Source organism: Ursus americanus, chromosome 13 (assembly GCF_024610735.1).
Source record: "Ursus americanus isolate L20-20 chromosome 13, mUrsAme1.1.p, whole genome shotgun sequence".
NCBI classification, from domain to species: Eukaryota; Metazoa; Chordata; class Mammalia; order Carnivora; family Ursidae; genus Ursus; species Ursus americanus.
In genome coordinates, this window is record NC_142139.1 from 55270611 (window position 1) to 55286588 (window position 15978).

The 15978-nt window shown below is 38.9% G+C and overlaps 1 protein-coding gene and 1 long non-coding RNA gene across 8 annotated transcripts in view; one reads left to right on the top strand and one right to left on the bottom strand.

The window, feature by feature from the left end:
* Nucleotides 1–6578, bottom strand: part of CBR4 (carbonyl reductase 4) — an 87630-nt gene extending 81052 nt beyond the window's left edge. For 3 of the 7 annotated variants that reach the window (XM_045798689.2, XM_087866576.1, XM_045798690.2), the window contains exons 1-4: nt 6187–6575; nt 4644–4764; nt 3798–3934; nt 1375–1509 (exon numbers count right to left, since the gene is read on the bottom strand). In XM_045798689.2, coding sequence (XP_045654645.1) covers nt 1375–1509; nt 3798–3934; nt 4644–4764; nt 6187–6328 — 535 coding nt within the window. In that variant the 5' untranslated portion in view covers nt 6329–6575. Of the gene's footprint in view, nt 1–6; nt 750–1374; nt 1510–3797; nt 3935–4643; nt 4765–6186 lie in introns of those variants that run through there. The other 4 variants (XM_087866577.1, XM_045798688.2, XM_045798686.2 and 1 more) reach the window with 4 other exon arrangements.
* Nucleotides 6579–6620: 42 nt separating this feature from the next.
* LOC148109098 (uncharacterized) lies at nt 6621–9276 on the top strand. The gene is made up of 2 exons (XR_015726519.1): nt 6621–6781; nt 7007–9276. It is a non-coding gene; the product is annotated as an uncharacterized LOC148109098 (long non-coding RNA).
* Nucleotides 9277–15978: the final 6702 nt, after the last annotated feature.

A 15978-nucleotide genomic window follows, 5' to 3' on the forward strand; every position in this document is an offset into this window, starting at 1 on the left:
CTGTCGAATAAATAAAAGTAAAAATCTTAAAAAAAAAAAGAAAAAGAAAACTGACAGTGAAGAATGAAACTGGCCTGCTTTCTTACATCATACACTAAAAAAAACTAAAAATGGATTAAAGATGTACATGTGAGATCTGAAACCATAAAACTCCTAAAAGAAAACATAGACAGTCATATCTTGGACATTAGTCTTAGCAATATTTTTCTCGATCTATCTCCTCAGGCAAGGAAAACAAAAGCAAAAATAAACTATTAGGACTACATCAAACTAAAAAGCTTTGCACAGGAAAAAAACAAAATCAAAGGCAATCTACTGAATGGGAGAAGATATTTACAAATGATACAACCAATAAGGAGTTAATATCCAAAATATATAAAGAACCTATACAACTCAACACCAAAAAAACCCAAATAATCCCATTAAAAAATGGGTAGACCTAAATCAACATTTTTCCAAAGAAGACATACAGATGGCCAACAGATACATAAAAAGACACTCAACATCAATAATCATCGAGGAAATGCAAATTAAAACAATAATGAGATAGCACTTATACCAGTCAGAAGGACTAGTATCTAAAAGACAAAAAATAACATGTGTTGGCAAGAATGAGAAGAAAAGGAAACCCTTGGGCACCACAGCTGGGAAGGCAAACTGGCACAGCCACTTTGGAAAACAGTATAGAGGTTCCTCAAAAAATTAAAAATAGAAATACCATATGATCCAGTAACTCCACTTCTGGGTATCTACACAGAGAAAACAAAAATACTAATTCATAAAATATATGCCCCCCATGTTTAATGCAGTATTATTTACAATAGCCAAGAAATGGAAACAACCTAAATGTGCATCCATGATAGATGAATGGATAAAGAAGATGTGATATACATACAATGGAATATTAACCATAAATAAGAATGAAATCTTGCCATTGGCAACAACATGGATGGACTAGAGGGTATTATGCGAAGTGAATAAGAGAGAAAAAGACAACATGATTTCACTTGTACATGGAATCTTAAGAACAAAACATACCAATAAAAACAGAAATAGACTCATAAACACAGAGAACTGATGGTTCGAAGAGGGGAGAGGGATAGAGGGATAGGCAAAATAGGTTAAGAGGATTAAGGGGTACAAGCTTCCAATTACAAAATAAATAAGTCACAGGGTGGAAAGTACAGCACTGGGGATATAGTCAGTAATATTGTAATAACTTTGTATAGTGACAGATGGTAGCTATACCTATCATGGCGAACATTTTGAAATATATGTTAATTTTTGAATCACTATATTGTACACCTTAAACAACATAATATTGTATGTCAACTATACTTCAATTTTTAAAAAAAGAAAAAAGTTTTCACTGACCTGGTGCAACTACATTCACTCTAATTTTCTTTCTTGCTACTTCTTTAGCAAGAGCGCGTGAAAATCCAACTAGTCCTCCTTTACCTGCACTGTACACAGACTGGCCAGAATTGCCTTTTAAACCAATAACACTTCCTAGAAAAAATAAAACGAAAGCAAATTCAAACCAATTAATGGGTTATTTGAATATTTAGGTAATTTACAGTAAACAAACAAGGCACAAACCATTTTACCTTGTCCTTTGCTAAATTAGGAATTCTAACCACTGTCATGTTAGTTAAGGCTTAAGGTCTGAGTCTGCTCCAAATACAAACAGAAAACAGGTTCTGAAAGAAGCTTATGTTAAACCTCAAATGTAAGGCAGGAGCTTGAGACCTGATCCATTAAGTGAGAGAAACCCACTCTCACCTCTGAGTAGGTCAGACATGGTGAAAGTCCTGTAGTATTTATACAGGCTTCCAGTAGGAAGAGGTTAAAACCAGAAAAAGTCAGATACAAGCTGATTAATTTTATGGTTCTACAACACAGACATGAGGAGGTATTCATTTCCACCTAAAAAAATAGTTCATCTGAAGATAAATCTCACTAAATTTGAACTACCCATGAATCTAAATTAACAAAGTTTCAATTATAAACTTTTTGTAAAATTGCAATTTAGTTATCTGCAATGATGTATCATAACCTGAACTGACTACTAAAGATTCTTGGGTGGTCCCATTTACATGAATATGAAAGAATAATTTATAATTCAAATACCAACTATATGCAAATAAATTCTTGCAAAACAGAAAGGAGGAAGTGATTTTCTGCGCCAGTGACCTGTACTTACGATATAAAAATTAATCAAGAACTTCACAAAACCTTTGAAAAAGTAATTTTATTTTAGGAAAAGAAAACATCCCAAACACTTTTTATATTATAATCAACAAGTCCAATATTAAAATATCTGTCTTATATATTAAATGCCAGTGAATGACAAAGGAAGAAAACTGTGAAGCAGAGACAGAGAGAAAAGAAACATCAGAAGAAACGCAAACAGACAGAAAAAGGGGTATCTGGGAGAAAGAGAAATCCGGAAAGACACAAAAAAGAAAGAAAAACATAAGCATGGAAGAAAGGCCAAATAGGAAGCTTTAGTTCACGCCACACACTATTGTCCATCTAGTCAATAACTGTTAACTTCTGAAATAATCAATGAACTTTCCAGCAGTTTAAAGTAGTCCTTCCTGTAAAAAGATACTCTGATTTTTTATTATTTTTATTTACTTTCAGCACAATTCTAAAAGTTTTGTATGTACACAAAGTACTGACGTGGATTTTTAAAATATATCTAAAAAGGGGATATTTTAGAGTTAAACATACCCACATTATCAGGTGATGTATAGAGGCCAGTATACCAGCTTCTGAGAACCCAAAATCATTACCTGGCTGTATTAGAAGGCAAAGGTCGACTAATCTTTTACTTTTTAATCATATACTAATCTTCTTTAAGAAAACTCATTTCTTACATTTTTAAGGGTAAATGTCAAAAATGTTCTAATTCTTATTAGTACAGTATTCTTTTCTCATCTTCAAAAGAGAAAAACCCTACGTTTGGGCTTGGAAAGCCATTTCCTATATTGAAAACAACAAGCTCATTTACTTTAACAGAGCAGCATTCCCCCTTATGTGGCTTTTTAAGATATTACCACTTAAGATTAAAGGGCAGATGATATGCTGCTATTTTCAAATTACCAAACTGAAATAGAATGTAAGTCATTCTGCATTTTAAGGTCTACAAGCACATACTACATGGTTTATCTGCCCCATGGGTCAGATGAACGGAAGACCAGGGGTTACTTACATTCATTGCAAAAAACTGAAAAGATTATTCCCTTAAGAAAACTTCCTCCTAAACCTCTGTACTAGATTTATTAGTGGCACATGCAACAGCTGTAGAGATGATTTTTTAGTCCCCACTATCTAAAATTTTTCAATTACTTATCCATATTTTAAGAATTAGGTTTCACATGAAAATCAGGATGTCCAATTTCTCTTAAAAAGTCAAATGGCTGACACAACTGAGACCAGATCTGTGCAACAATTAACAGGATCTAAGCAGTGGCTGCCACTTCACATGGCCCCTGGACACCGAACCTAGGCATCTTTTGTCACATGTATTTTTCTAATACCTGGTGGTGTCATTAATTAACATCTGCTTGACCACTAGAGACCACTAGGTGGTGTCATTAATTAACATCTGCTTGACCATTAATTAACATCTGCTTGACCACAACCATTAATTGGTTAATCAAGTCCTTTTTCCATACATAGCAAAAAGACCCATTTCATCCAAGTTTCACACATGAATAAACTCCAAATTAGTCAATTAAATATTTTTATGGCACTAGGAGATAAGTCTAATTTCACAGGTGAAGACTCACCTACATTAACAATAGACCCTCTCTGCTGTTGAATCATAGTCTTCAAGGCAACTTTACAAGTCAGCATGGAACCCAAGAGGTTAGTATGAAGCTGAGATATCATATCTTCAGTTTTTGTTCTTACTAAAAGGCTATCCCTACCAAAAAAAAAAAAAAATCAGTAGCATGTAAATTAAAAATGGGATAAAACAAATTTAAAAAGTCAAGAAATATATAACATTTTAACTGAAACTAGGTACTAGGAATATATATGAGCCAGGATACCTACAGAGTCCCATTTTAAACTTGATTTGAGGGGCATTAAAATAACTGATAAATCAGAACAGATACACTAGAAGCAGGGTTGAGGGGCAGATACTCTTAATTAATAGTAATGCCATGTAGCCAAAATAGCTTGAATGAACTGAGCAACTGCCATTACAGTAAGCCCTATTTAGCAAGAAAATATACTATTCTAAATACTGCCCTAAGTTCAGGTTTTAAAAAGAAAAGAATACCTTTAAGTTCATGAACTTATACAATGGTGACAGAAGTCAGAATAGTAGTTACCTATAAGTAAGTATTAACCGGGAAGAAACTGAAGAGAGCCTTCTGGAGTGCTGTAAAAGTCCTATAGCTCAATACGGGTGTGACTGCAATGTTAAAATTGATTGAACGTACCCTTATTGATATCTTAATATAAAAGAAAAGACTGTATAGATAGACCAAATTTTAAAATACATATTTTTTTTTAAAATGCATATTTTCTTCCAATTAGAAGTAAAGCAAGTTAATATATTTACTCATAACAATCAAAGACATTAGGGGAAAAAAAATATGGGAAATGGACTTAAATTTGTGACCAACCTGTTAATTCCAGCTGCGTTTACCAAGAAATTAACTCCACCTAATTTTTTTTCCATCTCTTCAAATGTATTTTGAACATCACGTTCTTCAGCAACATCACAGCTAAATGCTAAATGATCTCCTATACAACAAAAAAAAACTATTATTCAAGCCTGACCATTACAAAGCAGAAAGCTATAAAAAGAAAAAAAAAATGCCAAAACCAAAAAACAAGCTTTTTACTAAAAACAACTGTTACTTCCCCTTTTTAAAATGCCCACTTTTTAAAGATGTTTAAATACCAAAAGGATACATGTCAAAGAAAGTATTTTCTATTCAACAGTACATCATTTTAATACTCTAAAATGTAGAGGGTTTTTTTGAAAACTAAACAATTGCTTATTTTCTGGCTGACCTTGCCTAGTATGTTAACACTGAAATTACATCCTCATGCCTTTGGAAACAGTAAGCTTTCAGGGAAGTCACACTCTAGGTGAAAACCAATAGCTTATGGGACACATAATTCAAGGAAATAAAAGGCCCAAAAGCATCCTCTGTGACCCACTGTTGGCTTTCATCTGAAAACCTGTTGGGTTCACAATAATTTTTGGAAGCTCGACCAACAGTTTTAATCTATTCCAGCAAACACTAATGGCTTGGGATGACCCCATAAGGAAAATCACTTTCTCATTCCTTTGTGACAGTAACATAATCCCAGTGAATATGAGCAGCAAGAAGCATTCACTGAAAGTCTCCCTGCTCTGTAACTTGTGGAGTTTTTTTCTCTCTAAACAGTCTAGTATTTTCCCTACCCACGTGCACAATTAGAGTGAACCAATGGCAACATTATAAGATATAGCCTCCAGATGCATCCCCAGGCCTCTTCCCAATGCCTCCCTGATAGTGAATGAAGTGCATCTGTGCCTTCTAATAACCTATTAAATGGTTATGGATGTAGGAGAGCCAAAACAAGTTTATCTCAAAACCGGCTGGTACTCAAAAGAGTTTGTCTATGAAACACTACTTTGTGCATTCGCACAGGGGCCAAAACAGCCCTCAGCAAAACTACAGCGAGCCTTTCAGGCCTGACACGCCTACCCTTCCTGCCTTAACTTCTTTCCGCCCAGCCCTGTCTCCCGGCGGCGGCGGCGGCCCAAAACCTCGCGACACGACTGAACCCTTACCCGGCATAAAAAATTAACTGTGTGTCTCCCTCCTTCCAGATACCAAAACAAAACAATGCAGCATGGTTAGCACTAGCCTCAGGGAGGTGGGTGCTTAATTAATGGGGCCTCACAAGACTGCTAAGTCTCAAACAAAACGCCAAGCTTTCAGCCCTTGGCGGCAGGCAGCGTGGCAGGAGACACTCTGCGGGAAACCGGATGCTAAGGGCTTCTCTGCCCAAACTGGTGTCCACACTCAGGAAGGGGTGCTGCTGACGCGGGAAGCTGAACTGCTAAACTTCAGAGCCGAAAAGGCCAGACCCTCTCGTTTTACAAACGAGGAAACCTCAGGCTCTCGGACTGCAGCCACACAACTTGGACAACTCCAGTTCGCTACCTACCGCCGAGGTCACCGGCGGCGGCGCTGGCCACTTCCAGATTTCTGGCGACGATGGCCAGTCGGTAGCCTTTTTGGGCCATTAACTGGGCCACTGCCCTCCCAATGCCCCTGGAGCCTCCGAAAACAGCACAGACTTTGTCCATCTTGGACCGCGGAGTCGCAAACTCGGAGAAGGAGGGCTAGGAGTGGCGGCCCGTTTCCAGATTCTCTCTGGCTTTTACGCCACAGAGGTTCCTTACAAAAACAAAAACACCAAACCGCCGCAAAAAAAAAAAAAATAAAAGAAGCAAAAGAAAGAAAGGAAGGAAGGAAGAAAGGAAAAAAGAAAGAAAAAAAAAAGGACCGCTTTACACCTCCCGCCGCCGGACTTCGGCAACCCAGTAGGCGGGGAAGAGACGCGAAGAATACGACTCCTACGCATAGACGTCAGCGCGCACAAGCTACGGGGCCCAGCGCCCTACGGGAGTCGCTGGCGTGAAAGAGCCTGGGCGGCCGAGGACTGGCCCGGACGGGCTGCGCTGCATGCTGGGATTTGTAGTCTTCACGCAGGAGCGGAAGAGGCGTGGGCGCACTGCTCAGTGGGAAATGTACTGAAGGTAACGAAGGGGGTTGGGGTGACTTCCAAACCCCTTGGAACGTGAGAGTCAGAAGTAGAGTTCAGATGACCTACTATTCCAGTTTCCTTGGAACTAATGTGGTTAAGACGCTGTACTTAATGTTTTAAAATCGTAACAGTTCCCGTCAACCGAGATAAATTGATTATGATCGTTAAAACCCAGAATATACATTATTCAGAGTTCCACTGTCTGCATTTCATCCAGGAATTGTTTTTTGGCTAGAGACTAAATGCCCTGCCTATTGAAGAAATGATCCCCAAGTATCAGACTCACACGAAACCTATCCTACCTGTCCCTCCCCCAAGTTGCAGCGGAAATGGACCTCACCCCATCTGGATATTGCCAATCATCTCAACGGGTGTTGCAAAGGCAGATGCCTATCAAGAACACCATATATAGCAGGAACTCAAGAAACATTAATTGAGTGATTGAATAGTCTTGCAGGATGGATGGAACAAGCATGACTGCTGCAAACAAACAGGTCCTACAATTCTAAAGAGGACGTGCTGAGTGTTCTGAGAGTTAATAAGCTAAAAGTTGAGCATTTGTGAAGAACGATACTGTTGAAAGGAAGCACTTCTTGATAGAGTATCATTGCATTAGATGATCAAAAAAGTAGAAGTTTCATGGGTCCTGTGACTGAAAAATACACAACCTGGGACAACAGGACCAAGACACACAAACACTAGCAAGTAGTCGGGAACCCTAAAGTGAAAAATGATATTAACACAAGAGCTCAGAGGAATGGGAGGAAGGTCAAAGAAAAAAAATACAGGAGTGCATGGAAAAGCTGGATTGGAGGACTGGATGCAGTGTGAATAAAAAGAGAAAAGGGGCAAAAAGAGAAAGAGAAGAAGAAGAAAGAAAAGAAAAAAGAAAATGTAAGCTAACTGTCCGTTTTTTTTTTAATATTATTTCACCTAGATCCAAAAGAGATTTGAAATGGCTTGCAAAGATACACAAGTAAAACCTCACACTCTGTAGGATGGCTTCTATCAACAACAACAACAAAAAGACAATAACAAGTGTTAATGAGGACGTGGAAAAATCGACACCCTTCTGCACTGTTGGTGGAAATATAAACTGGTACAGTAGCTTTGAAAAACAGAATGGTGGTTCCTCAAAAGAATTAAAAATAGAATGACCATATAATCCAGTAATTCCATTTCAGGGTATATACTCAAAAGACTGAAGGCAGAAGCAGGGTATCAAGCAATATTTGTATACCCAGGTTCATAGCAGTGTTATTCATAATAGCTAAAAGGTGAAACAACCTAAAGGACCTTCAATAGATGGTGGATAAGCAAGATGTGGTACCCACACACAATGGAATATTAATTCAGCCTTTTAAAGGAAAGAAATTCTGTAATATGCTACAACATAGATGAACTTTGAGGATATTATGCTAAATGAAATAAGCAAGTTACAAAAAACAAATTATTATATAATTTCACTTATATGAGGAAGTTAGAATAGTCAGAATCATAGAGACAGAAAACTGAATGATTGCCAGAAGCTGGCGGGGGGCAGGGGGGGGCTCATTGTTTAAAGGATATAATGTTTCAGTTTTGTAACATGAAAAGTTCCTGAGAGGAATGGTGTTGATGGTTGCACAGTATGGCTGTGCTTAATAGTACTGAGCTGTACAGTTAAAATGGTTAAGATATGTTGTGTGTATTTTACCACAATTTCTAAAATTGGGAGGAAAAACCTCAGCAATACAAATATTAACATTGACAACAAGAACACTGAATGCAGTTTAAGATTTCTTAATGGAGTTTGTCCCTAAAGTATACAGCAATATTGTCAAAATACTGTGATTTAAGAGCTCTTTAAACATTTCTTCTCTGAAGAGTTATACCAAAAACCTGATACCAGGTTGTTTACAATTTTTCAAAACTGTTTTATTTTTATCATTTTTATTTAATTTGGTCTTTTAATAATGTGAAACATTTACATGAGTCTTAAGTGTAAACCACAAAACAGGTACTTCAGAGAAGTTTAACTTTCATCCTTGTCCCTGTTTCCTTCCTACCCCTATAAATTGACATTTTTAAAAAAGATTTTATTTATTCATTTGAGAGACAGAGCAACTGACTGAGCCACCCAGGCACTCCTATAAATTGACATTTTTTGTTAACTTATTATGTATCCTCCCATTCTTTCTTTTCAAAAATAATAGAAAACGCATGTATCGGGGTGCCTGGGTGGCTCAGCTGTTAAGCATCTGCCTTCAGCTCAGGTCATGATCCCAGGGTTCTGGGATCAAGCCCCGCATCAGGCTCCCTGCTCAGCGGAAAGCCTGCTTCTCCCTCTCACACTCCCCTTGCTTGTGTTCCCTCTCTCACTGTCTCTCTGTCAAATAAATAAATAAAATCTTTTTTAAAAATAAAACAAAAAACGCATGTATCTTTCCTATTTCACTCATTTTCTTAACAAAGGTTGTACACTATAAATATTGTTCCATACCTTGAGTTTTGGGTTTTTGTTTTTTGTTTTTTGTTTTTTTCAGAATAATAGTCTGTCCTGGAGATCATTCCATAGCTGTGTACTGAGATCCTCCTGTTCCTTTTCACAGCTGCATAGTCCATCGTTATGGGGATTGTGATTGGCAGAATTCTATAGACGATATCCCCCAAGGTCCTCCCCCTCCCACCCCAGATGTTCAAACACTAATCTAGGAACCCCTGGGAAAGGAATTTGAAGATGTAATTAAATCCCAATTCAGTTAGCCTTAAAATATGTAGATTATCCAGGTGAGCCTAATCTCATCAGGGGAAACCATTAAAAGCGCAGCATTTTTTTCCCTCCAGTGATGGCAGAAGGAAATCAAAGACATTTGAAGCATGAGGGGGATTCAGGGCATGAAAGGCATTGCTGCTGGCATCCAGATAGAAGGCAAACAGCCACATTGTGAACTGCTAGTGGAGGGGGACAGCCTCTAGAGGCTGAGAGCAATCCACAGTTAAGAACCAGTAAGAAAGTAAGGACGTCAGTCCCACAGGTGCAAGGAAGTGAATTCTGCCAACGATCAGTGAGCTTGGAAAAGAACCCCAAGCCCCAGCTGAGAGTTTCAGTACAAGCCCACACCTTGACATCAAGTCTGAGACCTGAGCAGAGAATCTAGCTACATGGTACCTAGACCCCTGACTCATGGAAAATGTCAGATTAATAAATATGCACTGTCTTTTTAAAAAGCAATACATGAGTAAATGATCTTATTGTTTTTAATTTTATATTTTGAGGAGTAGATGATTTTAAAAGATAGAGGACCACCCTCATCCCCCAAGGCCAGAACAATAACGTGAGGTCAGTTGAAAAGTTATACAAATTAAGTCATGCTCTAAGAATCTATTCAGTACTAAAGAAGAGTGGCATACGTGGTTCTGAGTTTCCTAATGGTTAAAGCAACTAAGGAAACATAATTAGTTACAAGTAGTAATTTTTCTAAGAAATACACAGAAGTATAGCAGACAGGTTGGAGCGAAATTTCCTCCTCATAGATCCACATAAAGGGCATATTAAGCATTATAGTGGACTAAATATTGTTCCACACCTTCGTTTATTTCTGGTTTTGGGTTTTTTTTTTTGTTTTTTTTTTTCCAGAATAGTCTGTCCTGGAGATCATTCCATAGCTGTGTACTGAGATCCTCCTTGTTCCTTTTCACAGCTGCATAGTCCACCATTATGGGGATTATATATAGTAAGTATATAGTAAATATAGTATATGGTAAATATAGGATATGGTGTATACACACACACACACACACACACACACACACACACACACAGGCTATTTTTTATAGTACCTATTGTTGTAAGCAGAGGACACAACACCAAGCAGACTTTTAAGAAAATGAATACAGTTAAATGACATAAGCAAACATTCAGACACAAGAATGAGTCTTTGTATATCCGAAACAATAAGGAAATAAACACAATTACCGGAAAATTGGGATGATGCTGGATTATAGCAGGATTTAAAGCCAGATGCAGGCATTAAATGAGGAATCTGTTTAACCAGAAGTCACAAGATAAAAGCCGCACTTAAAAACAAATAGTCAAGCAACACTATCAGGATGGGTTGTCTGATTTGTTTAAGTCCCTCTCCCACTACACACTCATCATACGCAATCTTGGGAAGGAAAAGCTCTTTTAGACAAATTACCAATATGTGGATCAGCCCAAATGCCGCTGTATTCCTGGCATCCGGCATCATAGAGCAATCCACAGAGGTTCAATATTTGTGGACAGTTCTGCCGATTTCATAGGAAAAGGCTTATATTTTTTTCCACACATTGTTATTTCCGCAAAAAGCATGTTTTTAGATCTATTCCATCAACGACAAAGATCATTAACACACAGTGGGAGTTGACATTCAGAGTTCTCAAAACCTTCTGATTTTTCTCACTGCCTGTATATGGTAATGGTTAGGTGGAGCTTTTCTTTTGCCACTTACTTCAGCTTAAACCCCAAAACTATTAACTTTTTCCCCTCTTAAGGTAATACCACTACTATCCTGGATGAGAAAACACTTATCACAACATATCAGCCATTAGCCAGGTTGGTTATTGGCAGAAGTCGTCTCTCCCTAACCCCTTGGAAGTGAACTGAGAGTCTGTAAATTAAACTGGGTCTCCTTTCCCAAGAAGGACATTGAAGAAAGCCATTAGGAAAGTCCACCTTCAGTCTTTTCTTCTCACCACACCTGTCACTTTTGCAATAATGTTGACCACGGTTTACACTTTTCTTTCACTTAACCCCCCATGGGAATATATATTCTCTTGACTCCAATTATCAGAAGCACCTGAGAAAATTCCTTATGTGTAAGGACTGTTAGACAAATTTTAAATATACATACTTTGTATTCTTCTTGTTACAAAAGGAATACCACTGCATTGCAAAGATAATTTCTAAAAAACAGTATTTTTTAAAGTAATTGGAAGTATTGTTCACATTTAATGGGAGAATTACATGGTATCTGCTTTATATCTCAACAAGGCCATTTTTTAAAAAGTTAATTGAGGGGAGCTTGGGTGTCTGAATCGATTAAGCGTCCAGGTCTCGGTTTTTGCTCAGGTCATGATACTGTAGTCATGAGATGGAGCCCTGCATTGGGCTCAGGGCTTAGTTCAGAGTCGGCTTCAGATTCTTTCTCCCTCTCCCTCTCCCTATGCCCCTCCCCCACTCGTGCACCCTCTCTCAAATAAATAAAAATAAAATGTTAAAAAAAGTTAATTGGGGGCACCTGGGTGGCTCAGTTGGTCAAGTGTGTTCCTTTGGCTCAGGTCATGATCCCCTCCTCGGGCTCTCTGCTTCTCCCTCTGCCTGCCGCTCCCCCTGCATGTGCTCTCTGGCTTTCTCTCTGTGTCTCTGTCAAATAAATAAAAATCTTAAAAAAAAAAAAAGTTAATTGAAAGCTCATTGTCCTACTACAGTGGCTCCTTGAAATGCAGGGGTTAGGGACACTGACCCCCATGCAGTCAAAAAGCAACATATAACTTTTGAGTCCCCCACAACTTAACTACTAAGAGCCTCCTCTTGGCCAGGAAGCATTACCGATAACATAAACAGTCAATTAACAGATATTCTGTAGGCTGTATGTATTATATACTGCCTTTTTACAATAAACTAGAGAAAAGAAAATGTTATTTTAAAAAATCATAAAATACATTTACTGCATGAGGTTTGAAACTGCCACTAATTGTAAGGGGATTGTAACTTTCACGGATATTTTTATAACAGGTCAAAATTTATAATACTCAAGATTCCTAATTTATAGAAAAATTGTTTGTAAATCAGAGTTATGATTTAATATTTGCAGGAATCCTCTTTCTACAACACACTGGACTAAGTGCCTCCCATTTAATGGGTCCAGAAATGAACTGTCCCCTTTTCCCCCCAGTCTTCACGTGGCAAGGAGTAACTTGCCTGTGGCAACCTGGCCTCTCCACACAGCACTTGCTCTTATCTCAAGAAGAAAGATAAGAAAGCAGCCTCAGTGTGGCTCCACAGACAGAACATTTGTGATTAAAAAGCAGGGTTAGTTTTCTCCTGACATTCTTCTCTCCAATCTATTTAGGTAATCTAAGTTGTAAGGAATGTACTTTTTATCATTGACAAAGGCCTATTTCATTTTGAATGGGAAAAAAAATGTGTTCTGTGAGCACTTTTATTTTGTTGAATTGGCATTCATGACAAAAAGACTGCCAGGGAGCCAAAGCTGCCCATCATTCACTCAATTAAGGCAAAAACTTAAGAGTTTATTCCTATCTTCTCTCCCACAGTCCCATCCAATCAGTCACGAAATCCTGCTGGTTCTCCTTCCTAAGTATCACTCCACCCGCACCCTCTCAGCAAACTCCATTGTCCTAATAACTAGGATAGCTGATCTACCAGCCTCAAGGACCTCAGACTTTGATCTGCCCTCAACACCACCACCAGAGGGCTCCTTCTAAAATACAAATCTGATCCTATCACTTCATGAATAAACCCTGCAATCTCGCCCCATCAAGCACAGGATAGAGCAAAGTCCTCTCAGATCCGGTATCCTCTCCTGACCACCTTCCTCACCCCTCACCCACCAGACTTCTTCCCAATCACACATTCTCATCTATACAAGGTACTTGCAACTCCCTGAAATACGTTCCTTCCCGCTTCCATGCTTTTCCAAAAACTATCTTCACAACCTCTAATTCTCTCACCTTTCCCAGTAACATCATATTCGAGATTTGGCAACCTTTCCTGATCCATTGCAGGACAAGCTGATACCTCTTTTATTCCTCTCCTTACCCATATGTGTCTTTAAGTCTGTTTGATGGAGAAATCCTGACTTTGGAATTCAGGGAATTTTAGGAAGACAGTGAACAGACTCCCAGGAACCTGTGAACACAGCAAGGTAAATACAAACTACATTTTAAATGTATAGTTTCTGGGTAGAGGGATGACTTCTTTCATCAGGTTCTCAAAGGGAACTTTCACCTATTTAATGGTTAAGAACTTGCTGTACCAAATTCTGAACTCTTTGCATGCAGATACTATCACATTAATTTCTGTTTTCCTGTTTGTAGCACAGATCCTACGGCTTGTGAACGCTCAATACACGAGCTAATGGGTGAATAAATGAGTGAATGAAATAACTAATTTAAAAAGAATTTATTGCTGTGGGCAAGAACCAGTGTTGGCTATAGCCATGATTAAAATAGACCTGGTTCCTGCTTTCATTGGGGAAATAATCTGGCAAGGAAGGCAGACATTAAACAATTAATCATGCAATTACTATTTAATTGCAATAGTGGGAAGGCCTATAAAGAAGAAGTACAGGCTGCTAAGAGAGGGCTTAACTGAGGCTTTGATCCCATGTGGGGGTCCAAGGTCAGAGAAGGCTTCTTTGAGGATGTAATGTTCATAAACTAAAGGAATAACTAAGAAATATTATAAGGAATGATGAGTTACTATCCACTAGTATATTACAAGGTTAACTAGAAGGTAGCCTAATTTACACATAAATAAAAATCCTCATTAAAAAAATTCACTTTTCATGATGAAAGAGATCATTAGAGTAGGGCTAGTATTACTCCTGGATGAGATCACTTAGCTTGGACATCTCACCAGGAAGTACCAGAGAAGGGTATAATGCCTGAAACTTAATGAAATCGCTTTTTTTTTATCTGCCAAAATTTTTCTAATGGTGTAAGGCCAGCTCTAGATACTTACGATCAAGCCCCCAAGGCAGCATGTGTGCTAAGCACATAAGATGAGAACTCAGTGTTCCCAAAATTAATTCTGAGGCTGGCCTCAGCCCTCTGACCCCATCCTCGTATATGCTATTTCCATCTCTTTGTTTCTTTGGCACATTCCCTGCTCTGCCCTTCTGACTGGAGAGTCTCACTTGCCTCTCAACTCACCGGCTGTGTTTCCCAGACTTAAGCGAGCCGTGCCACTCCTCAGGCTGATCTGTTATCAGAAGCCCTGGCCCAACTCTGGTGGGAGGACATCCCACCTCCTCTGTGGACTCCGACTGGCAGCCCTCACTGGAGGTGGACTCCGCACATTCTGAATCTTCCAGGTTCACCTGGGAAAACGTGAATCTACACTGTGTGGTTTCCACATTTGAGGCTGACCTGAATGTCCTGGCTTCTGCATTTCTAGCCTACACCTATGAAACTGCAGGGATCTCATCACTTCTTTCTGTTACTCATCTATAAGCGAGAGAGACCCATCCCTCAGCTTCGATTCTGATTACAGAGTGATGCAGAATATAAAATGCGGGCCTCTCAGATACACACACTCAAACTCTTCTTTAAAATAGGTTTCCAGTTGGGATTAACATGTGTTATGGACTGGAATGCGTCTTCCCCCCACCAAGATTTCATAAGTTGAAGCTCTAACTCCCAATGGAATAGGTTTTTAAAGAGGTAATTAATGTTAAATGAGTTCAGAAGAACTGCTGTAACAAAATTTTGTGGGCTGGGTAGCTTATGAACAACAAAATTTATTTCTCACAGTTCTGGAGACTGGGAAGTCCAAGATCGAAGCAGTGGCAGATTCAGTGTCTGGTAAGAACCCTCCTTCTGTTTCGTAGGTGACTGTGGTCTCCCCATAACCTCACACAAGAGTAGAGGCAAGGGAAGCTCTCTGCAGTCTCTTTTATAAGAGTATTAACTCCATCCATAAGAGCTCTGCCCTCAAAACCTGATCGCCTCTCAAAGGCCCTACCTCCTAATACCATCACACTGGGGGTTAGGATTACAGTGTATGAATTTGGGAAGCCACAGACATTCAGTCTGTAGCAAAGATGAGGCCCTATTCCGATAGCACTGGTGTCCTTTTAAGAGGAAGAGATACCAGAGAGTTCTCTTTTCCTTTTTCTCTCTCCCTCTGTGTGCTCACAGAGGAAAGCCGATGTAAGGGCACAGCAGGAAGGCAACTCTGCAAGCCAGAAGGAGAGGCCTCACCAGAAACCAACCGTGATGGCATCTTGATCTTAGACTTCTAGCCTCCAGTACCATGAGAAAATACAATGATGTCGTTTAACCCACCAAGACTGCGGAATTTTGTTATTGTAGCCCCAGCAAACTAATGAAATGTGACCGTTCACTTCCTTCTTTGCTACAACCAAGCTGAAAGCAGTGATGGATAATATCACGCAGCCACTGCTGATCACATAAGTTGAG